Below are 23,891 nucleotides of genomic sequence, written 5' to 3'. Positions count from 1 at the left end.
ATTTTCAAACAAGTTTGATTTTTCATCCCTTTGTCTCAGATTATGGTAATGAATATTGCACAAAGAAAAATGAAAATTAAACAGCAACAAATGTATGCACCACTAAACAGAATCAATTTGTTATACAGGACTCAGTCTGGAATATGATTGCCTTCCTAAGTATGGAAAAGCAGTAAATAGATGTGCAGAAATTCTTGTTAGTTTATGATTTATTTTATTTCTTTTAGGGATTTAAAGACAGCCAATATTTTTCTCACCAAGGAAGGTGTGGTCAAACTTGGTGACTTTGGTATCAGCAAACAGCTGGAAGGCTCCAAGGCAAACACTGTGCTGGGAACACCTTATTATATTTCTCCAGAAATGGTAAGCTTACATGTATCATGTAGATCTCCAATACAAAATGACAGCATGTCGAAAAAAATATGTTTTAACAGAACGACCACCAGTGAATCGGTGAAGAAATATTTCTGTTCCATTTGCTACAACCAAACTCACTGCTTGATCAAACATACGGGCCATGAGAACAAAAGAAAAGATCACCAAAGACGAAGTCTCTTGAAGTCTTGTTGATATTGAACAGTTCTTGACCTGGCAGCTGGCAATTTTGCTGCTTACAGGCAATGATTTGTCACTAATAGAGGGCAGAAGACCAATGTTGGCATGCTCACTTTGGTTCTTCTTTTCAGTGCGAGGGTAAGGAGTACAATCACAAGAGTGACGTGTGGGCACTGGGATGCATACTGTATGAAATGGCTAGCAGGCAGAAAACGTTTGAAGGATCCAACCTACCAGCACTGGTTAACAAGATTATGAAGGTATGCAGAATTAGTTTTACTGAAGTTTTTACAGACATCATCTTGTGACTTACATGCAAGGGGCAACAAACAATTCTTTTATTTTTGTTGTGAGTTGTATTTATTTACTACCCTTGAGAGAACAATGAAATTCATTTGACAGTATTTGCATGATCTATTGTACTTTAAAAGGGTGTAAAAGCTGAGGGCAAAAGTTGTCAATGTTTTGGAACAAAGTTGCCTGCCAGGTGTTCTAGTCAGAACAAAAAGTGAATAGTTTAATTAAAATGATAATAAAAATACGGAATGTTTTTGTTAAAACTCTATAGGAACTTTGTTATTCTTGTGTCTTGGACATTTTATCTAGTGTTATATAAGCTTTATTTTGTATCCTGTTTACAGCAAGCTCCTGAATTGGGAATTAAGAACCATGAGAATACTAAAATGAATAATTTGTTGGCAAGAGTTATGAATCATTTGTTACACCATCAAAATGTTTCTTATTTTTTATAAGTTAAAGGTGATATAAAGTTCTGTAGGAATTTTTTTTTTATTCAAGCTATAACTACACCTGGTCCAGTAGAATGTACCCTTAATTAACTGCCCTGCTAAGGAGATTTTTTTTTTGTATTTTATTAATATATATATGAATAGAATTTACAGTACAATATCAAGCACATTACACTATGAATTTGCAATACATGTTACAAACTAAATACAATACTGAGAAAGACATACATATAAATTATGTTTATATTTATAAGTCTTTACAAATTCTCAACTACAGCATAATATGATCGAAATAAAAAATATATATGATTTTAAGGTTGTTGACAGTAACGTAACTTAACAGTATGCATATCCAGTTTGATTACTTTCTGTATATTTTTTCCATTTAAATGTGGACGGATTGCTTGCTGTTCTTGCTAAGAAGATGACAACCTGAGGAGTCATCCAACTTCCTCCATCTCCTGTGAGAGAAAAGGGCAGAAACTCAGAAATCAGTTCATAACTATATCATTTTATTGTTTTTTACAGGGCCAGTTTGCTCCAATAAGGGGAAACTACAGTCCTGAATTTAGATTGTTGGTAAGTTTGAACAACAAGTTTGTGTGTTCATTAGATTCCAACTTCTCACTGAGCAATAAATAATATTGTGGGGAAGGGGAGTGTGATTTAAGGAGTTTTCATCCTTTAAAAGTTGAACCAAGAAAGGTCATCTTATAAAAACAGGTTTGATTGTTACCTAACTAATGTAAGACAAAACATTGCAGTAATCTAAAGACCTGTACTTACAGTAACTGTTACACTCTCTGAACAGTCTTATTTTCAAGGAGGAGAGACAAGAAGCCTTATTTTTTAAAAATGTTTTCTCAAACATTAATTTTTCTTGTGTTGGTTCAGATAGCAAACTTTGGCTATTTACCATAAATTGTATTAGGAAATTCAGCTAGCTTGGTGTATCTAAATTTCAGTGTCTTAACTGAACATGGTCTCTTTCACTGAAACAGCCATCTTCTTTTTATGAAACAGTTTAAAGATTAAAAGGATGTGGAATTTTTTTTCCTTTAGGTGGCAGATATACTGCAAAAAGACCCTGATTTGAGACCAGATGTTGGGGAATTGTTGAATGAGAGAATTCCTAAGGTACAACAGATATCTTATTGCAAGCTTGTTAATTTTGTTATTCTCTGCTTAAGAAGGGTAGAGTTATGACATTCAAGCTCACTGCTCAACACACTGTTTATTTTGCATAAAGCACCTGGGAGTATAATTATTTACAGGCTCCCTTCTGGAATGGAATGCTAGTCCACTGCAGGGTTGCCCCAGCTGAGTTTGTCAAGTTTTCATTTACCTGGGATTCACAAGTACCTATTTATATACACCTGGTTCAAGAGATAATATGAAGTAACTTTTTTTTTTTTTTTTTTATCTAGGGAACAATAGGTAGCAGAAACCAATCAACTTGGGAGGGGTCATCATGACTATTGAAAGGAACTTGCATAACTGTATATATTTACTGATTTTGTGGGTGTGTCACTCTGCTTGTGCGAGCCATTGCCATTCAGGAACTCCACTGCTAACTGCAGAAATCTAAACAACCAAATGGGCGTATTCTGTAAATTTAGACCTTAAATTAATTCCTTGTAGAGAAATTATCAGCAGTGATTCAAAGAAAGTTTCACTTTACCCTTATAGTAGTTGCTTAAATATCCCACAAAATGTTAGATAAGCACTCGTCTCCTAGAAACACCAAGCTTTGAGTATTGCCAGTAGCAGACTTCATGTCTTAAGTGTGTACTCACTTCTGGAATAATTTACAGCTAATGAAAAGGTTTGAAGACACCAGTGAAGATGAACTTGGAAGCTCTGTTGATCAAAGCACTAAAACCAAGAGACGGTAACCATTCTCAATACATGTACCCTAGAATTGTCGACTTGAAAAGTGGAACAATTTGCCCACCAATCTGGCCTCAGCTGTAGCTCTTGAGTCTTTCAAGAGGTACATCTGTGAGCTAGATCATCATTAGGCCTGTTTTTAAAATCTGCTGCTGCCTGGGCACCTATACAACCTTACACAGAAGGTGTGCCCTTTCCTGGGAAATGTAGATGTGGTAAAATACTGGTTGCAGAGAAATCCACTTGACAAAATTAAACCACATTTATTTACTGAGGAATTAAGAAAACCATGAACGTTAGAAATATTTTTGAATATTGTTTTTGAAGGAAAACCAATCAGATTCAAGAGAAAAAAATGCAAGGTGTAATGGTAATTATTTTTGTGGTTTGGATTTTTTTCTTGTTGTTTGACTTTGCCTCTGATTGGTCACAGAACAATAAACATTCCACAAATAATAAGAATTATTCTCAGTGTTCACAGTTTTCTTAGTTTGACAGTAACAGTCTGCAAATAATGCGGGTGAAATACAGACAATGAAATGACATTAAATTATATTGTCTGACATACTAACTTTTTCCTTCTGGTTTCTTTGCATTCATGAATCTCAGTCTAAAGTCCAACTGACATGAGTAATTATTACTTATAATAGTGATTTTTCCATCTGTTTTTTAGGACACTTCTTTATTACCTGGACCTGATTTTCACAAACATGTGGCCGATCGAGATCCCGGCCAAGGGGCAGCTTAGAGAGGTGGGTCAGGGCAAAAAGCATCTACTCAGCAATGACTGTCATGGATTCACTGAGGTCTAGTTTGTCATAGACCTTTGTCACAGTAATGTAACATTTTTATGTAGGCCATGTGCCTGTTTTCATACAACTTCTACACAAATTCCTGAATTTATGGAACTACATGGATGCTATAACTCAGGAAGACCCAGAGAATGAGATTGTAATTGTGGCATATTATACGTGTGGACAATTTTGACACAAAAAATAACAACGGTGATGTGTAAAAAAAAATAAATAAATAAATAAATAAATAAATAAAAAACCTGGGAACCAGCAACTCAGTGTCTATGCTGCAAGTAAATAGAGCAAACCTGAGAAACATAATTTTTGGTTTGTATAAAGAAGTTCAAGTTAATGTTTAAACTGTTTGTTTGTTTGTTGATGTTTGCTGTGATCACATATTCCCCTGTATTTTTAAGGTTGCTGTTGGTAGCTCACATGTTGCCATGGTAACATGGGAACATGCGGTATTCACATGGGGTAGCAACTGTTTTGGCCAGCTTGGTCATGGTGACGGCAGCAGGCGAGACAAACCAACACAAGTTGAAGCACTCAAGGCTAAAACTATTTTGAAGTAAGTTTATAAGTATGAAGGGGCAGTTATGTGGGAGCTTTTAATGCTTGTCTAGATGCTGCTTCAGGGTGGTTGGTTGGAGGGGGTCAGGAGGGGCAAGGGAATTTGTTATTTGCTATACAAGATCAATCCATAAAGTGTTGATTGTGAACGAAAAATCATTTCTCACAAACTAAATGCCATTTGTCTGCCACACAAGAATGCAACAGCATTTATTGACAACTCAACAACTCGACAAAGATAACAGACTCACTGACAGACTGGCATGGGGCTGGGAGGGTGGGAAAGCTGTTACTTCTAATGGCAAGAAAACAAAATCTGAATCACATGACTGAATGTAACATCTGATATCCTGACTCATATCCAGCCCCCCATTCAGTGTGTGAGAACTTCATTTCTTGCCTCTTTCGCAAGCTCAGCGGGCAAGAAAAACATTTTGCCTTGGGTTCTCACTTTATTTTTGAGTTCCAGGGACATGCAAAACAGTTTACAGTGCAATATTTTAAGCTGTGTTTTGTTTGAATACGCAGAGGAATGAACTATTTCAACAAAACCAACAATCTATTCTATTTTTGGAAGAACTTAAATTGATACATCAGTTCAAGTATGTTCATTATCTTGGGGAGAGGGGTGGGGATTGAGGAGATGAGGGGCATAATCAATAATGGGGGGGGGGGCATTCTGAAGGGGGCATACTGAGGTTTCAAAAATTTTGTGTTGTTGATGCCATTCTCCTTCACATGCAGGAACTGAAAATGTTTGGTCCTAGTTAAATCCAGTCTTAACTTTTGTTTCTTCATCACAGAGTGTGCTGCGGTGGCAACTTCACTGTGTTCGTCACAGATAACGGCATTGTGATGACTTGTGGCGTGGGAGAGCAAGGTTGCCTGGGGCATGGAGACTGGTCCAATTCATCCAAGCCAAAATTGATTGAAGCTCTGCTAAGTTTTGACGTCACGTCTGTTAGTTGTGGCCCTGCCCATGTAGGTGTCGTGACTAGTGATAGTGTGGTCTTCACATGGGGCTGTGGAGATGACGGCAGATTAGGATTAGGGGATGAAGATAACCAGTAAGTGAAACACAGTCAGCTTTATTAAGGGGTTCTTATGGTTTGGTCTGTCTCATTAGGTACCTTAACCCTTTAAGCCCTGACAGTGATCAGCATTAAATTTCGCCTTGTAATATCAATTCTTATTCAACCCCTGAAGTCATGAGAATTAAAGATATGATCACCCAAGGTGAATTTTCTTGATCTTTTTTATGAAGAACTTCTCCCCAGTACTTTTCTAAGAATAGTATTGGAACAAGAAAGGAGAGTTTGTTGTTTGATATTAGGGGTCAAAGGGTTAAACAATGGAAGTTTTGATGCTCTGGATAACATGGATAGTGACTTAAGGTTTCTTGCTTTACTTTTTGACTCATTTTGACATGATTAACAGACCTCAAAACAATAACTTTTCCAATAGAGGCAAAATATGAGTACATGTACAATATTTACCAATATTTGGAAATATTTTTATATCGTCATTGGTACCAATATTGTGACATCATCAACCAAGTCTTTTCTGTGATGTTATCACCTACGCTCCAAAAAGGCTCTCACTGATCCGCATGCCAAATATTTACCACATCGGGTCCACAAAGGAGCCGCCAAGACCGCTGGCTGTGATACTTCTTCAAGCATAATGCAACAGCACATACACAAACAGAAAAATGTTGGTTTTTGGCACAAAAACAGCCTTCAAATGTTCAAGTGAGTGTTCTCGTGAACAGTATCGAAATGGATCAAAACAGCAGATATTTCTCACAAGCATCTATATTTTTCTAGGAAATCCCAGTATTGATGATATTGAGTATTTGGTATTGGTTATTGGCCCACCCTTAGTATCTATATTCCAAAACTCAATAATTCATAAGCCCATTGACCTATCAAATAGTCGATAAAACATCACGTGCAGTGGTTTTAAAACCCGATAAAACCTCCTCCTTATTAGTATGCAGTGTTTAATGTTTTTCTCCTATGCTAATTTCCAACGTTCACAAAGGCATCATTGTTATGAACTCTCTTGACACCAATTTTCCAGGAATGTTTTTGAAGCCGTTCAAAAAACTCGCAGCATGTGCTTTATCAGGTCTAAAACCACTCGGCTGCACCTCGTGGTTTTAAATCCGATAAAACACTGCTGTTCATGTTTTAAACATTACGTAAAAAGAGACTGATCCGTGTGAGTTTCAATCACCAGGTGTCTCCCTACTGAGGTGACTGCTATTGATGACACTGTGTCTATCAAACAAGTCAGATGTGGGTACGATGGCACCATGTTCCTCACGGATACTGGGGCGCTACTTGCTTGTGGCAGGTTTGGAGTTCTTAGTTTCATCTTTGCGTTTGTGTGTACATTTGCCCTCTATTTTTAATGGAATAGAATGAATATTAATTTTCTTTCTTTCGTCGTGCATAAATAAATATAATGACACACTACACATACGAAGTATGTTTGGTGACGGGGAAGCCTGAATTTGAAGCTAGGGACTTATAACAGGGTCCAGGTTAGGATATGACACAACAGAGTGACAAGAGACGGAATTTACGATTCAACTCTATTTGTACCCGTTACTTTCTCATGAGAAAAATTCCTGCTGTTTCTCAAATGATCACTTCATATAATTTTTTGTTGTCTTTATTTTTTTCATTCAATCTTTTAGCAATGTAATGTAAATAAATACTACTATCAGACAACAGAATGACTTTATTAACTGAGGGTGGCTTTAACTTTTCTGTGTTACTGATACCAACTTGTGTCCCTCTAAATTAAATTAAACAGAACCTGGGCCCTGTAACGGTTTATACCTTTTTTGATTTCTTTTTCCTTGAGCAGCAATGCGAACAACAAGCTTGGACTGAACAACCGTCAGGGATTTCTGATGCAAATGAAGAACCTCTTGAACAAGGTACACTGATGAACTGACTTTGGGTTAGCCTGCGTAACAAGCGAATTTCAGAGGCTGGTTTTGTGCCTCTTTCGCGTTTTGATCGTCCCAATTTCCGCGCATTCAGGCAGCACAAACCGCACAACACCCCACTGAAACAGTTGTTACGCAGGCTAACTTTGGGTTTGAATTAGTTTCCTGGCTATCTGTGTCCTTTGGACATATACCTGGGAAATATTTGCTTGCACAAGTCTGTCGCTAGCCTTTGTATAGTCAAGAAAATGTACTCTTTGAGCCTAACACTGGTCGGTATCTCCTGCCGATGTCAATGCTTGATGAAACATCCAGTTCATAAGAATAAAGAATAAAATTGTCTTGATTTTTAAGCAACATTTGCCTACAGTATTGTAAAAAACAAATTTATAGACATCAAGGGCCCAGTTGTTCAAAGCCCGATTAAGCTAATCCCGGATTAATGTGAACTTTGATTCAACTTTAATTACTAATCGGTAAAGATTCTTGCAAAAGATTTTTGGCCCTCAGTTTTGACTTCGACTTTTCTTTACCTTTAGTTTGAAATTAGGCCTTAAAATCATTTTTAACAAGCGAGATGAAAACCTCGATTAACTTTTAATCGTATATTAGCGTTAATCGGCTTTCAAACAACCCGGCCCAAGAGGGCAATTCTTTTCGGTATTAGGGTTTTACCCAGTGAAAATTTGTGATCGAGCATACGCATGCAATAGTTTGCCAAAAATGGTGGAAAGTGATTTAAAGATTTTGAGTTAAACTAAACGTCACAGAATGATCATCTAACCGGGGGGAGACTGCAAGACAGTCCACACTTCCGCGTTGGTCGGCATTACGTGCGTGTGGTCTTCTAGAGAAAAGTCTGAAACGAGCCAGGAAATGGAAAGTGAGGCTGAAGAGAAACTCACATGAGTGAATGCTTCGTACGAATATCACTCACGTGAATCAATACTTTTGATGATTTTCGTCTTCTGTGAATTTCAAGAAAACAAAAGACTATTGTTTTTGAGCCTGCTGAAGAGGCGTTATTTTTTGCGTTTTTCAGGTGAGCGGAGGCAAGCGCAAGGCGAGCGCGGAACGCGACGGGAGGGGCGCAAAAACGACAACGCCCTCGGCCTCCCGTCGCGCATGACGTGCTCGTTTCGCGCTTGCCTCCGCTCGCTAGAAAAACCGTAAAACAACCGAAACGCCTGTTCCGCAGGCTAAAGACTATTTACCAATCTAAACTGGGTGTGCTGGTTTCCTTCCCTAGGTCCAGGTGGATGGTAAGAATGTACCAACAGCTGTGAAAGTGCTGTCCAAGCACCGTGTATTGGACGTGTCCCTGGGTCCAGCTCACAGTGCCGCACTTGTGGAACCTGGCCTGGTGTATACATTTGGTGATAACCAATTGGGGCAGCTGGCTTGCGGCAACTGCAAACCACGTGATGTGCCTGCTATTGTCAAGGCATTAGAAGACAAGACCACTACAGTAAGAGAAATTCTTGCTATCGCTGTTGTTGTTGGTTGATTTTAGTGTAACTGATGTGCCGTTGTAAACAGAATGCTATCTTTATTAGACTTTTTTGAGCAATTTACATTGCGTGCATTGAGTATTTTACGAGCACGGTGTTCACAGAAATTCGATTTTTAAGAATTTTGAGCGCTAAATTGTTGAAAACTTTACAAGATTAAAAACGCATCGGACTAGATTGCAATAAGAAGTACCACCAATGGAGAGAAAACTGATTTGAAGAATAGGTGGCTTGCATTGCCGCCATGTTGATGTATGAAGCAAAAGAAAATTTGTTCACATAGTTTGCACAAAAATGGAATTTAACTCCCACAGGAGCCCATGGGCTCCTGACTCCCACAGGAGCCCATTATGGGCTCCTGACTCCCAGAGGAGAAAAATCTTATTGTTCCTGTACACCAGCATGGCCGCCATGACGTCACATGCAAACCATCAATACTTGTCAGGTCCAAAAATTGTAAGGACGTTTTGAAAAACGGTCGCAAGCCTAGTTGCGTTATTTAACAATTACGGTTCACAACTTGTCTTGTGTTATAAAATGGCGTCACGTTCCATTCCCTTCTCCCTCACCATGTAGAGGCGAAAGACAGACTTTGGGGATTAAGGTGTTTCACTTTTTTCTGTAGATGATTTACTGTGGTGATGGGTTCACTGTCGTCGGAACCAACGAGAATGACCTGTTTTTCTGGGGAACGAGACCCAAGGAAAGCCGTCGGCACCAAAGCGAGAGTGGAGACAAGACAGATACTGAAGGGAGTTGCAGGAAGCACATGAGAAACCCCAGCGGAAGCATGAGTATAGGCAGTGGTGACAGTGTAGAGTTGTCTCCTGGGTAAGAACCCAATGTCAGTAGACGTGCTTTCATGGGTAGACTGCAGCTAGCCCGCGTAACTGGCGGTTTAGTTGGGTTTGGTGGCCTGCAGCTCAGCAAAGCCGCTAGAAGACTGGGCACAAGGGAAGAAGAAACTCCCTCCCCATTTTTCTTGCGGCTTCCCCGCGCGTTTTCGTCTTCTTGTGGCTTTGCCGCTTCTGCATTTTCGAGGCTTTGCCGCGAGCCACCAAACCCCAACAAACGGCTTGACTAGGTTAGATTGCTAGGCTAGACTGAAGCCCTATAATTCTTTTCCCAAGTCTGAACGTAGAGAAGTGTCGTGTTAACCACATTTCCTTACTAGGGCAATGCTTAGTTAGATTTTAATTGGATTCCTTCCAGCAGTTAAATTTACAGTGCAGGGTAAACTCTCTGTTGCGCGGCACAACATTTCAAGTACCCTTCGCATCGTCATCGTCGCGAGTGACCAGCTTAATTATCCAAGACCTGGTCCCGCCTGGCCTTGTAGTTCAGTCGATAAACCATCGGTGATCAAACAGAATCCCACCGAAAGCAAAGATTTTTTCTTTACCTCTTTACCTCGTGTTGTCACGTGACATTTGATTTTTGCCTTCGCTAATTTTTTCCGGTAAAAAAAATGTAGAAACAGCCATATTTGATCCTGTAAAAAAAAAAAAAAAATCAAGTGTGTCGTCACAAAATACTTTACCATTCGTAGAGTATTTTTTGAGCGTGTTCCAGGGTCTTTTCCGACTGTTTTAAATATCGCAAAGACCGAGGGGACCAGGTTGACCTGTAACAGGGTTGGTACGCAAGTGCATCCACAACCGACATGTTCACGCGATTTTTCTTTCTCGTTAGGTTGAAGTTTGGTTCGCTTATTGTGCTAATCTAGTCAACCTTCTGCTCAACGAATTCTTACTTTGTATTTATTTAAAGCTGGACATTGTTGTTCTAGGACGGATTTACTTAACCCTTTAACCCCTAATATCAAAGAACAAATTTTCCTATCTGGTCTCCTACTTTTCTTATAAAAGTAGTGGGGAGAAGTTATTAAAATATCACGAAAATTCACTGACCTTGGGTGATCATATACTTAATTCTCATGACCTCAGGGGGTGAATATGTATTGATGTTACAAGGAGAAGTTTGATACCGATGTCAAACATAAGCAACACAGAGTGGAGTTGAGATGGGTAAAATTGCTAAGCGTGAAGAGGATAAACAGTTATCGCTTAATTTTCAGGAATAAAAGTGATCATAACTCCGGAAGCCAGTCTTCCCTTCCAAAAGACGCCAAGAAGCGCAGGGAGGGCGTGTTAGAGCTGTCGAACTCAACAAGGTTTGAACGCGGCAGGAAGGAAGGAATGCAAGAGGGATTCTCTTTACCACAGTCTCAAAAGAAGAGAAAGGATGGGTTACAGGACGGCGTGGCACAGCCGGATCTGATGGACAGCAGTGGAGGTTTGATGTACAAGGCCATAGATGGGTGAGTAGATGGCCAATTTGGATTATACCATAGCGCGCGTGCTTCCCTATCTAATTCTTATTGGAGTCATAATGGTACATTTCCCAACATACGCACGGCCGTGCGTCCATAAGATGACGACTGCAAATTAGACAAACTCGGGTTTCTGTCGCTTAGTTTTTACAACGTTTTTGCGCACTACTTTGTTGTCACTGTTAAAAAAGAATTAGTTCATGCTTAGCGTGCATGCATATATCGAGTTATGGAAGCACTTGGGAGACCCGAATCCCTTCGTGATACTTTGGAGAAATGTAGGCTTGTTGTAGACCGGCTAAAATTATAAACATAATAACTCAGCAAGAGGACGGACGTATAGTTAGTGGTTTTATTGATCTGTTTCATGTAGTTTTTGCGTTCATAGGAAGACTATTTGTCTTTAATGATTTAGCGTAGTGTTTAAATACAGAATATTGATGATGATGATGACGATGGTGATGGTGTTTAGAACTTACTATGTTGTGCGTTTTAGTGTCTTCTCCGATGCTGAACGAAGCGATTGTGGTTCAAAAGAAGACCCATCAGTAAACTACATCAGAATGAGTTCGCGCCGAGGACAAATTAGCGATCAAACATACGTTGGATTTTTACGAATCAACGACAATGAACCTGTGCCTTCCCCGACTCGCCTGTTTCACTGGGATACCTACAGTGTGTATGGGTCGGAGCGTGACCAGGAGTTCCCTGTATATCTGCTGGATATCAATGGGTTTGGTGTCAACTTATTCGTGCAAATAGAAACTACAGCACCGGCTCCTACAAGAAGACGATCCAAGAAGCGATCTCAGAAAAAAGCCAGCGAAAGAAGGTTGTCCAAATCTGACGGGTAGGTGTCAGTCACGTGATTTGCACGTGATCTGTTTGGTAGGCACGTGCTTGCACGGAGTAGTAGGTCTTCCCTGTGGTGCCTTTCGCTTGTCACCTTTGCTCTACTCAATAAATTTTACAAAGCTAGTCCCATTCTCCAATATCACGGTAATTTAAGATTTTTATGTAGGCCCAGTAACGCCAAAAATGGTTGACGCTGCTGGTTAAAATTAGTAAAAAGGTCAAGTTTGAGGGTCTTGTTGAAATGGCGAAGATATAGTTCCGTAAATTCAGGAATTTTTGCAGACGTTTGTGTAAAGACGAGGCAAAATTTGTCCGTTTCTTTACAAACGTCTATAAAATTTTCAGAGTTAACGGAACTTTATCTTCGCTATTTTATTAATTTTAAGCTGCTCTTTCCAACAGTGTCAATTGTTTTGCGTTACCGGGCCTGCGTGACAATTTTAAATTACCTAGCCTCTTCCAGGCGTTCAGTTAGTTGGGGTGCAGCGCGAAAAACGGCGCGCGAAAAAATAAAGAAAAAGCGCGCGAGGGGAAGCGCGCTTTTTCTTTCTTTTTTTCTTTCTTTTTTTTTTCTTTATTACCGTGATTAAGGTCTATGCAGGATAAGGGTTTTACTTTCATTAGTGGAATAATACAACGGCCGTGTAGGACTGAAATTAGGGGAGTAATGTCTAATCGTAACTGATTATCCTCCTCATTCCCGCCATTTTGCCTTCCAATTTTTTTCCCTGTAGTGAAAGTTTTGGCCCTAAAACGTTTGAGAAATCGTCATTTAATAAAAGCTTCTAATATTTCTCTCGATTGCCTCAATGCACCATCAGTACGGACAAGGATGGTCAAAGTAAAGATTTAGGCCTATCTTTTCAAACTTCGAGTTACTATATTAAGTGCTCTTTGATACTTTGGATTCATGGTCAGCTGGTCTTACTCTGTGAATACTGCCGATGTCCATATTACCTCGTTAAAGCTTGCTTGTGGTTCTTTGTTGTTATTCCATTTCTCATGTTACTTCACATACTGTTTGCAGTGTATTTCCAAGCACCCGTGGGCCTGGACTGGACTCTTCCATGGGATCAAGCTCTTCAGAATTGGACACCACCTTAGGAGAGGTAAGCATAGAGTTAGAAAGCCTAAAGAGCTTGTTTGTCGGTGTGAAAGCGTAAAGTATTTCTGAAGCAATTCTTTAAATAAAGACATTTGTAACTCAGTATCTCTTTCCTTCTTTAAATCTAGCCTTAAACAATATATGATCTACAGCAACTACTTAATCTGTATCTCTATTTTTTACCTTGCATGCTATTTTTTCTCAAATGTTTATTGATCGTTTCCCGTCTATTCGTTTCAACTGTAATTGTATATCAACCGTCTCATAGTCTTCATACATTATATGTAACAACTCTGTAATGAGGAAGAAGCCTTATTCTATAAGCCCTATGGTTCCTCCTAAGGCTTCCTGACCACTTTCTCTGTAATATATATTTTTTCTACTCTTATTTTGCTTTTCTTTTTTGGAACGTGTGTGGTGGTGAATTAAAGTAAACCAAGGGCTCGTTAGAAGGACGATCTGTTTTCTTTTCTTTTTTTTTTCCTTCTCCTACGGAGTGTTTAGTTGTTACAGGATCTATGTTTGCCAAACTTGAAAACAAACACCTGTTTCACATTGTCCAATTCTCAGCGCTCTCTCAGTTCTCTGTACCAGCAAATAGCGCGGCAGCTGCATATTCTCACATTCATCGGTGAACTGTAAGAGGTCGAGGAACCAAAACTAAGTTGGGGCGACCTGTAGCATCCCATCTAGTGGGGCTTAGTCATGCTCCTAGTCGCGATTGGAGTTGTCTTGCACTATTTTTAAATAGTAAAATGTAATAACCTCATGTCGCTGGGTCACTATGGGAATAATTCTTGAAGGCCGATTACTCGTGTTATGTTTTACACAGATTTTACAAACATTTTCGGTTTACAATAAAAGTAATAGCGATTTCCACGCGATAAAAGGAGAGCATATCCACTGCAAGTGATTGCAAACATTCCTACCTTTAGAAGCCGTACTGCCTAACTTGTTTTGATTTTCGCGCGAGTGTTGCGCACCAATTCAGGAAGACTTCGCTCATGTGTATGTGTGATGGGGGCGGGGGGGGGGGGAGGAGGAATAGGGAGGAGAGAGCTCACTGAAGAAAACATCTGTTTCTCTGTCAGGCTCCCACGTGGCTGAAGAATGAACTGAAGGAAGGGATTGTGCCTAGCAATGCTGAGCAGGGTGATTCACAGGACGACAGCGACAGTGAAGAAGCCGACAGCGAAACTGAAGAAACAGACAACGGTAAGTGATTACACTGAAGTGAAGTAAACAAAGCAGAGAAACTGACCTTCCTTTAGAGCTTTCTTTTCATGGCAATAGGCGTAGACAGAGAGAGATCGGTTAATCCTCTGGGCCCAGTTGTTCAAAGCCCGATTGAGTTAATCCTAGGTTAAAGTGAAGTTTGATTAGAATTTAATTACTAATAACAATAAGGATGCTGCTAAAAGGTTTCTGCCCTTAGCTTTGACTTCAACATTTTTGAAGAGCGAGATGAAAACCTTGGTTAATTTTTAATCGGGGATTAGTGTTAATCGGCTTACGAACAACCGGGCTCTGAAGTTCACAAGGTAGAGAAGTTACGTATCTGAAACCTTTCTTAACATGCCAGTGGGCCAACATTGATAGAAAACGAAACTGGCCGTGAAGGGGAAACAAAGCTGAGAAATGACCTTTGTAAAATCCTGTCTTTACATCCCTGTTTTTATAGGCCAAGGTAGAGGGATATCAATCACCTATGAATAAAGCTGAGAGATGATCCATCTAAAATCCCGCCTCTTTTACATAAAACCGACTATTGAACTAAAGTAAATCCCTTTGTGTTATATGCCCACAGGCCTCGATGGAGAGAAATTAAAACCTAAGAAGAAATCCACAGCGGAAAATGCGTCGGACAGCGACAGGAACTCCAAGAGCGCTGCAGAAAAGCTGCAAGCTAAAGTGGAGCGGTTCAAGCAAAGCAGAAAATCGCATTCGGAGACGAGAATAGTGGATGGGGTGGCCATTAACCTTCCAGTGAACAGTGAGGTACCTTTGAGTGTTCAGTCAAGTGCTGTGTCAGTCAAATCAGAGACAGATCTGGAAAAGATTCAGGAAAAGGTACGTCATAGACAGGACTCGAACCAAAGGTCTTCATAAAAGCGTAGGATAGCCTGCGCCACGGGCGCCAGAAAGGGGAAGGGAGAAGGGGAATCGGGCGCATGCGCGACGCGCGAGAGGAGCTTCTCGCGCGTCATGCGCGCCTGATTCTCGCGATTCTCGCTTTCTTCGCCTCTCGAAGGAAATACAAGTAACCGGCACCAAGCACGGGGAATCATTATGGAGAGAACACAGTAGAGAGCATGTGACGGGGACATGTCCCATTGTGTGAACCACCCACTGTCGTATTCAAATTGGCTTGAATTGAAGCGGAGCTTGTCCTCTCAAAATTATGCTTGTCCCTTCGAATGAACTGTTCGAGGGAGAGGTCCCTGCGACCGGCCCTTTGTGTAAACACTAACAGAGGACTTGCCCCAGGGACTAGCCCCTTCCTGTGTGTCGAACTTTCAGTGAGTTCCGATTTTTCTTTCCTTTGTAGGAAGCTCAATCGGAATCTGTAAGGACACTTAATGCAGACAATGGGTCATCTCTGAACTTATCCAAAGTGTTCCCCCGCCCGGCCAGCAGCCCTGCGAAGACCAAACACAAGCGCTCCTCTTCAGATGGGCTCATTATTGACGAGAAGAAAAGGACCCCCTCAGACTCAGGGGTGGAGTTAACTCCGGTAGAGAAGTTTAATAGTTCAAGTGAAGGATCTGGGGGCACGGCAGGTGGATCACGGAAGCCCTCTCTAGAGTAAGTTGCTAGGGCTTTAGGCTTTGGATGGATGGATGGATGGATGGATGGACGGACGGACGGACGGACGGACGGACGGACGGACGCGTTCTCTCTCGCGCGTTACGTTCTCCACTGTTACGTTAAAAATAAGATTGAGAGTCCACTAAGGCTCAAAATTTTGCGTATTTGAGAATTTGCGGTTTGCTGAGCGCGTGAGTTTTAATTTATCAATTCGGACAAAAAAAAAATATCGAGCGCGTTCAAACTCACAATCACTGGACATGTACGAACGTCAATGGGAGCGTACAAAATTTACAGTTCAGGTAAAGAGTTGACTCTTATTAACCCTGTGATCAGCGCCACGTCTACTGTCTCCTTACAAAATCACGGTTCAATCAAACAGAAAGGTTATATATGAGAATAGAGCGGTTTCCAATTGAGTGTCGTAGAACCCAAACCAAAGTAATTACTCTGGCCGATCGCAACAGACGCAAACCGCGTAAAGAACCAATCAGAAATCGAAGCAAATACATGTAACCGGCGGCAAGCGCGGGAAAACGCGTGCAAATAAGGCGCGATTGGATTTGGTTTTGCTGCTGATTGGTTGAGAACGTGGCGCGTGTTTTGCTGGCCAATCACAGAGCGTAGTAGTGCAAAACCAAAGAAAATTACTTTCGACACTCTTTCGACACTCAATTGAAATCCGCTCTAAACAGTGATCACCGACGATGTCTTGATCACTTTAACCAAATTCTCCCAACTGGTATCATATAGCAAATATGTAAGAACATTAAGAAGAATATACCTGTTGATGTTGTGGCTTAAGGGTTAACTTACGGCTGTTCCCGGATAGACAAAAAAGGAGATCTTACGTCTCCAGCTTTTGCGCTGTGTCAAGTCAAGTCAAGTCAAGTCAACTTTATTTAACGCCAAAAAACCGAAATACAAAAATTAGAATAACACAGTTCTTATTTTTAAAAGAAATTTACAATGTTGCGATTTAATTTTAACAGTGATATGAATTTAATTAACTGTGAGGTGAAGTTTGGATCAGCTAAACAGCGAGAACGAATGGAATGGATTACCCAAAGGTGTTAATTACAATGCCTCAGAATAGCGAATAAGAAAAGGCACTCATTTGTGATAAAGTATTTCTCGCCTACATGCTACTTATCAATCTTATCGCTTCACTGCTATTGAGTGCAATTTAAAACGACAGACTGATCTGAGTTGGTGTTCGATAGAAGCGATACTGTTTGAGAAGAGGTACGACAAGTTAATGATTAGCAAACGGGTTTTGCCGTTTTAGAGGGATACAAAGGCAAATGGAGAATCGTTATCAATACCTCGCGCATACCATTAACTGATAATGTTGTGTATCTTCTTTCCTTTCCAGAGTCAGAACTCCTAAGAAGAGTATTGGGTGAGTAAGACTCTTCGCTTCCTTGACTCCAGGAAAAACTTCAAGTGAAGTCATCACACATTATTTTGTCATGCAGTGAAAAATCTAAACCATTGTAGTATCGACTTCATATACTACAAAGTGTGCGAGCCGCGTAGCACCCATGAAATGCGATAGAAATTGAGTGCTAAAGTGAGGACTATCGTCCTTATAGTTCCTCGGGCTTGCTAGACCTGGAAAGGAAATTTGGTTTGCTGAGTTCCAAGAAAATTGTTTGACCTCGGCAGGATTTGAACCCACGACCTCTAGAATAGATCACCAGCGCTTTGACTTGCTTTTGCTTTTTTTTTTTTTTTTTTTTTGGAGGGCCACAAGTTTTTTCAGTAACTCTTGTGACTGTTGCGTGTCACGCTCTTAGAATAAAGTATTACTTAGTACTTTACTCTACTTCATATACATCACGTTACAGATGTTAAGTGATAAGCTAGCCTCCCACGCAGTCGTTTTTGGGGGACTCGTATTTTGGGGAGGAGGTAATACGATTCCCCTAAAAACGACTGCGTGGGAGGCTAGTGATAAGCGAGCTTGGGTTTTAGCCAGTAGCGGACATCGGCGTACACTTTATTGTTTCTATTTGCAAATATAAACTACCTTTGTATGATAGAATACTGTAAAGATAATTTCGTTGCACTTGACGTGTAGATCTGTTTTGAGTAGGTGTCGGCCGTTTTGATGCAAAATTTGCGCTATTTCTAAAAGTAAGGATACTAATCTGCCAGTTTGTGACTGTTGGTTCGTGGTCTTGGTGCCTCTACCACAAACGACAGAGTGAAGCACTGAGAGAAGTGGTGAAATCTCAGTTTGTCCAGCTGTTCTTCCAGGCGATTTTTTAAAATGATTTTAACAGAGATTTTGGCGGCACCATTTTAAATGCGATTTCAAATTGCTTGTGTAAACAACTGGTGATTTTCGGTGATTTTCGCTGCGATTCCACTTGACTTTTGGGCGGTGCAAGAAAAAAATCATCTCAAAGTTCCCGACCATCGGGGGGGTCTCAATTCATCAGGCTCTCTGCTTTCATCGCAACAGAATCGCAATGAAATCACTGTGAAATCGCAGCGCCAATATCGCCGATCTGATAAGAGAACGTCAAAAATGTCCGGCTCCGTTTTTATAGCTCTGGACATGCGCTGAATTAAAATGACGTACTGGTGCTTTTCGATAAAATTACACTTTAGAGCTCAGCAGCTTGCAGTGTTAAAAGTTTCTGTCATTGATTCCCGTTTTGCTAAAAGTAAAACAGGTGGAACTAATTGTGTTTAATTGGTGTGAAGTGGTATGTATTGTATTGTATTGTAAGGGGGCATAAGACGGTGAAAATTCAAACAAGCAAAAAATATTTTAATTTGTTTGCATCTTCACGCTGTGTACCATACCAAGCCTCGCTTTCAAAAAGAGGCCAAAAGCCAATTCGGAAGTTCCTGATTAGTGTGTTGTTGTTTCAGAAGCACTTCACCCCAGCCCCCTCGCTCGCCCAGAGTGGGTGATAGGCAGTCCAGCCTGAACAAATCCGTGGATCGTCATCAGGAGTACAGGTCAGTAGACATAGCTTTGCCAGTTGAGCATATAAAAACCCTGAAACAAACCCACGGTAATCACACTGTTTCAGTTAGAAATAATTGAAACTGGAACCTTAATTAATCTAGACTCCGACTTGGATGAAACGATTACACTTGAAATCGGCACACGGAGAAATCGTATTCGCTCGCTCTGACAGAAATTCCCGCAATGAAACCGACTTCGCTCTGATGAAAATTCCTTCCAAGTCACAGGACGCAGAGAAGTCAAATTTGACCATAATTCCGTCTAAATTCAAAGGAAAATCGCAGCGGAAATCGAATTTGTTGTTTCACATATACTAACGTGACCCAACGAAGGAGTCATGAGATTTTGCCGGGATGTTGTTACGTGTCTGTTGAAATATTATCCACAAGGCCCGAAAGGTCGCCTGGGGCGACGTTTCGGAATGTTTCGCGCCCACAGCCGGTCATTTATTATGTATACGGCTTCTAACTCATCCCTGAATTTTCTTTCACGTTTACTGTAAAACGGACGTGCTTTCAGCGGAGCCCTCAAGTAAACCTTGCTATCTTCTTAAAGAGCCACTACAGCGGAGCTCTGGAAAGGCAAGTGGGTCGATGGGGAAAAACGCTATTTTAGGCTGGAGTGCCTTTTTAAAAAGCTCTGTAGATTCATTTAAAGCTGCTCTATAATATTTTTATCTGTTCGGTCATCCTAGGGGAACTTGAGTCTTTTCGAAATTACTTGGGTATTTTTGTCCATTTCCCAAAAAACTTAGGTCTTATTTCCTTTCCGAAAATCTTAGCTGATCTTTTTTCGGTACCCGAAACGACATTTTTATCAATCCGAAAACACCAGGCCTTAAATTTCCCATATCACAAAAGTTCGAGGCGAAAATTATTTTTAGAAAATTGTAGGGGATTAAGGGCCTTCCGAACAGATAATTTACCGAAACGATCCGTTGGGTGCCCCTGAAGCGTTTTTAATGCACTCTTTTTTTAGATTGTCACATTACTGTCTACTTCTTCTAAAATTTTTTTTAGACTTCGTCCTGTTTGGCTACTGTATGTTCAACAGACACGTAACATGATCTCATGACCCTTTTTTCGGTCACGCTCACATTTTTGAATCAACAAATTTGATTTGCGCTGCAATTGTGCGGTGAATTTAGCCGGAATTGCGGTCAAATTTGATCCCTCTACGCCCGGCCCGTGCCAAAACAGGTGGCTAAAAACATAAACAAAGGAATTCGTTTTCATTGCATATTTGCTATAAAGCGGTTCAGTGGGTTTCTTCGACATGGAGACGAAGGTACGGAATACAAACAAAATCCAGCAATATTGAAGAACTCAATATTTCTTGCTTTGTGTTTTAAAAGAGCTGTGACAGTCAAATGCTGGATATCTTTAACCAATCGAACTCTATTTCTTGAAAGAAAATCATTGAATCAAATGTGACAAATTTCATTCCACAGGAGACCCGTGGGGCGCGCGAGGCACAGTCAGGCTCCATTTAGGAGGGGAGGGTAAGTAACATTTTTCTTGTTATGGCGGACACCTTCTTTGTTAAATGCTTGCAAAAAAAGGCCGTATTTTTGTCGTGTGGTCAATTGATTCTCTCTTTGCTGTTTTGGTTTGGTGTACGAACGGCAGCCTTCAAACTGGCAGAATTTCAGGCCTGCCGAGTTTGGAAAAACATTTTCCACTGTTTTGACGCAGTCGGTTTTGCTCGTTTTCTCGTTTTATTGTTTGTCTGTTTGTTGTTTTTCTTCTTTCTGTGCAGTAACGCTTACAAGCCCGAAAAGATAAACACTTTGACTTTCGACCGTGGAAACAAAAACAAATCAATTAAAATTTAATTTTTAAAAAGGAAATTTCCTAAAAGGCGCTGTCACCTAAAAAGTCTCACAGCGAACTTATTATACAACTTCTGGCGGATAACTTACAAAGAACAAAATGCTTTGACGTATCTAATGACACTTGCTATTTAATTACGTGTTGAAAAACAAGAGAGGATCTTGATTTTGTGCCGTGAAGGAGAAATAAGGTGGAAGTTATTGCACTGAGTTGAAGGTTTGTGTCATTAACTGAATAAAACAGAGACATTTTTCAGGTACTGTTTGCACAGGTTGTTTTTTACGATATACTTCAGTTCTGCAAATAAAGACAAACAAAGCTAATCAAACCTATTTTTGGCCAAGAATTCTGAATCATTCATTTTATTTACCTCTTGTTAATGGATTTTATATTGCGTTCAAATAATTGTAAAGGACGCGAGTTGTGCATGGGCGATGTTTGTGAAACTTGTATCTGATGCCGGGTTTCTCTGCTATTAAATGCGCTTTCATGTCTTCCGGCTATTTGCTAAATGTGTTTTATTAGGGTTTGTTTCTGTTGTCGCCAAGCAACGAGCGATTTTAAAATGTATTTTACCATTTATGATTAAATTTAGTCTTGAATCACTACGTCGAGACACAGATGGAAATTATGCAGCAGTGAGCGAAAATACAAAATGCTTGAATTTTGAAAACAGATATACGCCAATGTTAGTTTTGTTCACGGAGGAAAATGTGCGATGCTCCAGCAAGTTGTAACCAACAAATTGTAGTTATTTCATCGAGATCAAAACGCTCAAATTCTGAAATGTCTGTTTACGCATCAAGCTAATCAAGAAACGGAAAATTCGAGACATTTAAATTTGAATTTATTCACAGAGGAAAATACGAAAAAGACTAGCTTTTTCTTGGATTAAAAGTATTTTTCTGCATTCTTTATGGTGAGTGCAAGGTTATTTTGACATCAGCACAATTCGGGATTTTTTTTTTTTTTTTACTGAGATCTCTTCAGATCATGAACATGCTAACTTTGTCATATTCTGTTTTGCTTTGTTGATGCACAGGGCTGGTGGAAAAATGGCGTCGAGCGACTCTCGTTCAGCGCACGCTCGACGCGAACAGGTATCGTTTAACTCTTTTCCTCTCATTCTTGTTCAAATCAGTTTGTCAGGTTGTTATATTTTAGTCTTCGTGATAGAATCCTAAGCTATGACCATTCAAACAAAAGCTACTGAGCAGTACTGTACTTTCCTTTGGCGCTGTTTGTTATGCTGTACAAAGTAGTTATAACTTATAAGTCCGTGGATGGAATTCTAAAGAGAGCTACTGAGCAGTGATTTTTGGGGTGCTGCTTTTTGCGAGTCTGTGGATGGATGGAATTCAAGGTTGACCATTCAAATGAAAACTAGTAGGAAGCACTTTCCTGTATTTTTGCTTGTTACGCCGTTCAAGGTGGTTCGCTCTGACGAGCTAACGTTCAAAACGTCAGCACTCGAATCTCTTTACGGTGGCCAATTTACCTTTAGTTATCAGTCAACTCTGCTGCAAAACCAAACATTCGTTTCTAACTTTTGAGGGTCTGGCTGAAATCCTACATTGTGATAATTCAAATGAAAGCTTACTGAGCTGTACTTTCCTTTAATTGGTGCTATTTATTATGTTTTACAAGGTGGATTAACTTTTGAGTCCCGCCGTGGACGGAATTCTAACGTGTAACCAATCAAGTAAACTACTGAGCGGAACTTGTGTGTGGCTCTGCTTGTTATGCTCAAACAAGTTGTTTTTGAACTTTTGAGTCTGAATTAAATCCTAAAGTAGGACTTCTCCGCAAATAAAACTGATCCTCACAGCAGGAGTTTCTAACAGTACTGTTCGTATATTAAGATTTTTTCGCAATATTTCCCAGTTTTAAGCTCGGGAACTCTTTTTTAATGCGAGTAAAATCTTAGCGTTCTCTTTCCCCCCTTTGTCGTTGTAATAAAGGCGCGTCAGCTTTATTTAAGGTGATATTTTTCCTTTGAGTGTGCTAACATTTGAAACTCTGTTCTGACATTGTTTGTCACGTACGACAGAGAAATATTTATGTGAAATCGGTAATTTAAAAAATAGTTTCAGCGTGTCGTCTTTGTTATTTTACATACTAATTTTCTGTCTTCCTTCATGAATCAATCCAGACATGTAATCGGTTCTTTGATGTTTCAAATTTAAATTGGTAATTTCGCATCTCTTCTGAGCGTTTGAATAAATCATATTTCGATTGTCAATTTTGTTTATCTTATTAGCCTTTATTAGCTTTTTAAGCCACTGAGAATCTTTCCCGTTACTCCGAAAAACTTGAAAGATATGTAAAGCAAGCATAATTAATGATAAGTGAGAGAGTCATTTTCCTTCAGTTTTTCAACTATTTTGTCTTTATTTTTTGTTCCTATCGCAGTAGAAAATAAGTCACTTCCGGGCCATTATCACGTATCCGTTGTTTCTATAAATGTGTTTTGGTTTGAGAATTTTTAAGCTAGTGTAATTTAGAGTTATATTCTTCTTTTTGAACAAAGGATGACAAAAATCGAACTGGTTTGAAAATTTTCAAACCAAAAACAAATTAAACCTTAACTAACGTACAGTAATAGGCTTGCTTTGAACCTCAAAGCTTTTCATGTGGAAATTAATTTTGTTTCCGTGGTAATTTTTATTCAAATACATATGCAATAAACATTGTACACAATATATTTGAGAAGGAGGACCGCGAGGTTAGCCCTATGAAAGAAAACTAATTTTCGTAATAAAAACTATGCACGATGCCTCGCTTTCATAATGAGGTTCAAAGCAACTTGTTTGTTTTCACTCATGTGATTAGGCTTTGGAGGAACTGCGCCGCGAATCAGCTGAAAAACAAGCAACTTTACAGGAAGAAATAGAGAGACTGAAGCGTGAGAAGGACGAGGTCAGTCAAAGAAAGATAAC

The 23,891-nt window shown here is 39.9% G+C and overlaps 1 protein-coding gene across 2 annotated transcripts in view; it reads left to right on the top strand.

Annotated features, from left to right (window-relative positions):
- Positions 1-23,891, top strand: part of LOC146462064 (uncharacterized) — a 41,249-nt gene that overhangs the window by 12,627 nt on the left and 4,731 nt on the right. The window contains exons 8-30 of one of the 2 annotated variants that reach the window (XM_085086087.1): positions 228-363; positions 687-815; positions 1,833-1,883; positions 2,367-2,441; positions 3,119-3,195; positions 3,868-3,946; positions 4,405-4,559; positions 5,365-5,628; positions 6,803-6,919; positions 7,439-7,511; positions 8,773-8,991; positions 9,660-9,865; positions 11,112-11,354; positions 11,863-12,216; positions 13,249-13,330; positions 14,418-14,541; positions 15,134-15,396; positions 15,875-16,131; positions 17,510-17,536; positions 19,024-19,110; positions 20,571-20,621; positions 21,995-22,052; positions 23,785-23,871. In XM_085086087.1, the coding sequence (XP_084942213.1) occupies positions 228-363; positions 687-815; positions 1,833-1,883; positions 2,367-2,441; positions 3,119-3,195; positions 3,868-3,946; positions 4,405-4,559; positions 5,365-5,628; positions 6,803-6,919; positions 7,439-7,511; positions 8,773-8,991; positions 9,660-9,865; positions 11,112-11,354; positions 11,863-12,216; positions 13,249-13,330; positions 14,418-14,541; positions 15,134-15,396; positions 15,875-16,131; positions 17,510-17,536; positions 19,024-19,110; positions 20,571-20,621; positions 21,995-22,052; positions 23,785-23,871 (3,214 nt within the window). Of the gene's footprint in view, positions 1-227; positions 364-686; positions 816-1,832; positions 1,884-2,366; positions 2,442-3,118; positions 3,196-3,867; positions 3,947-4,404; positions 4,560-5,364; positions 5,629-6,802; positions 6,920-7,438; positions 7,512-8,772; positions 8,992-9,659; positions 9,866-11,111; positions 11,355-11,862; positions 12,217-13,248; positions 13,331-14,417; positions 14,542-15,133; positions 15,397-15,874; positions 16,132-17,509; positions 17,537-19,020; positions 19,111-20,570; positions 20,622-21,994; positions 22,053-23,784; positions 23,872-23,891 lie in introns of both variants that reach the window. The other variant, XM_085086086.1, reaches the window with a different exon arrangement.

This window comes from Pavona decussata, unplaced genomic scaffold (genome assembly GCF_977016875.1).
Source record: "Pavona decussata unplaced genomic scaffold, jaPavDecu1.1 SCAFFOLD_192, whole genome shotgun sequence".
Lineage (NCBI taxonomy): Eukaryota > Metazoa > Cnidaria > Anthozoa > Scleractinia > Agariciidae > Pavona > Pavona decussata.
The sequence above is the reverse complement of the archived record's forward strand: the minus strand, read 5'-3'. Positions and strand labels throughout refer to the sequence as shown.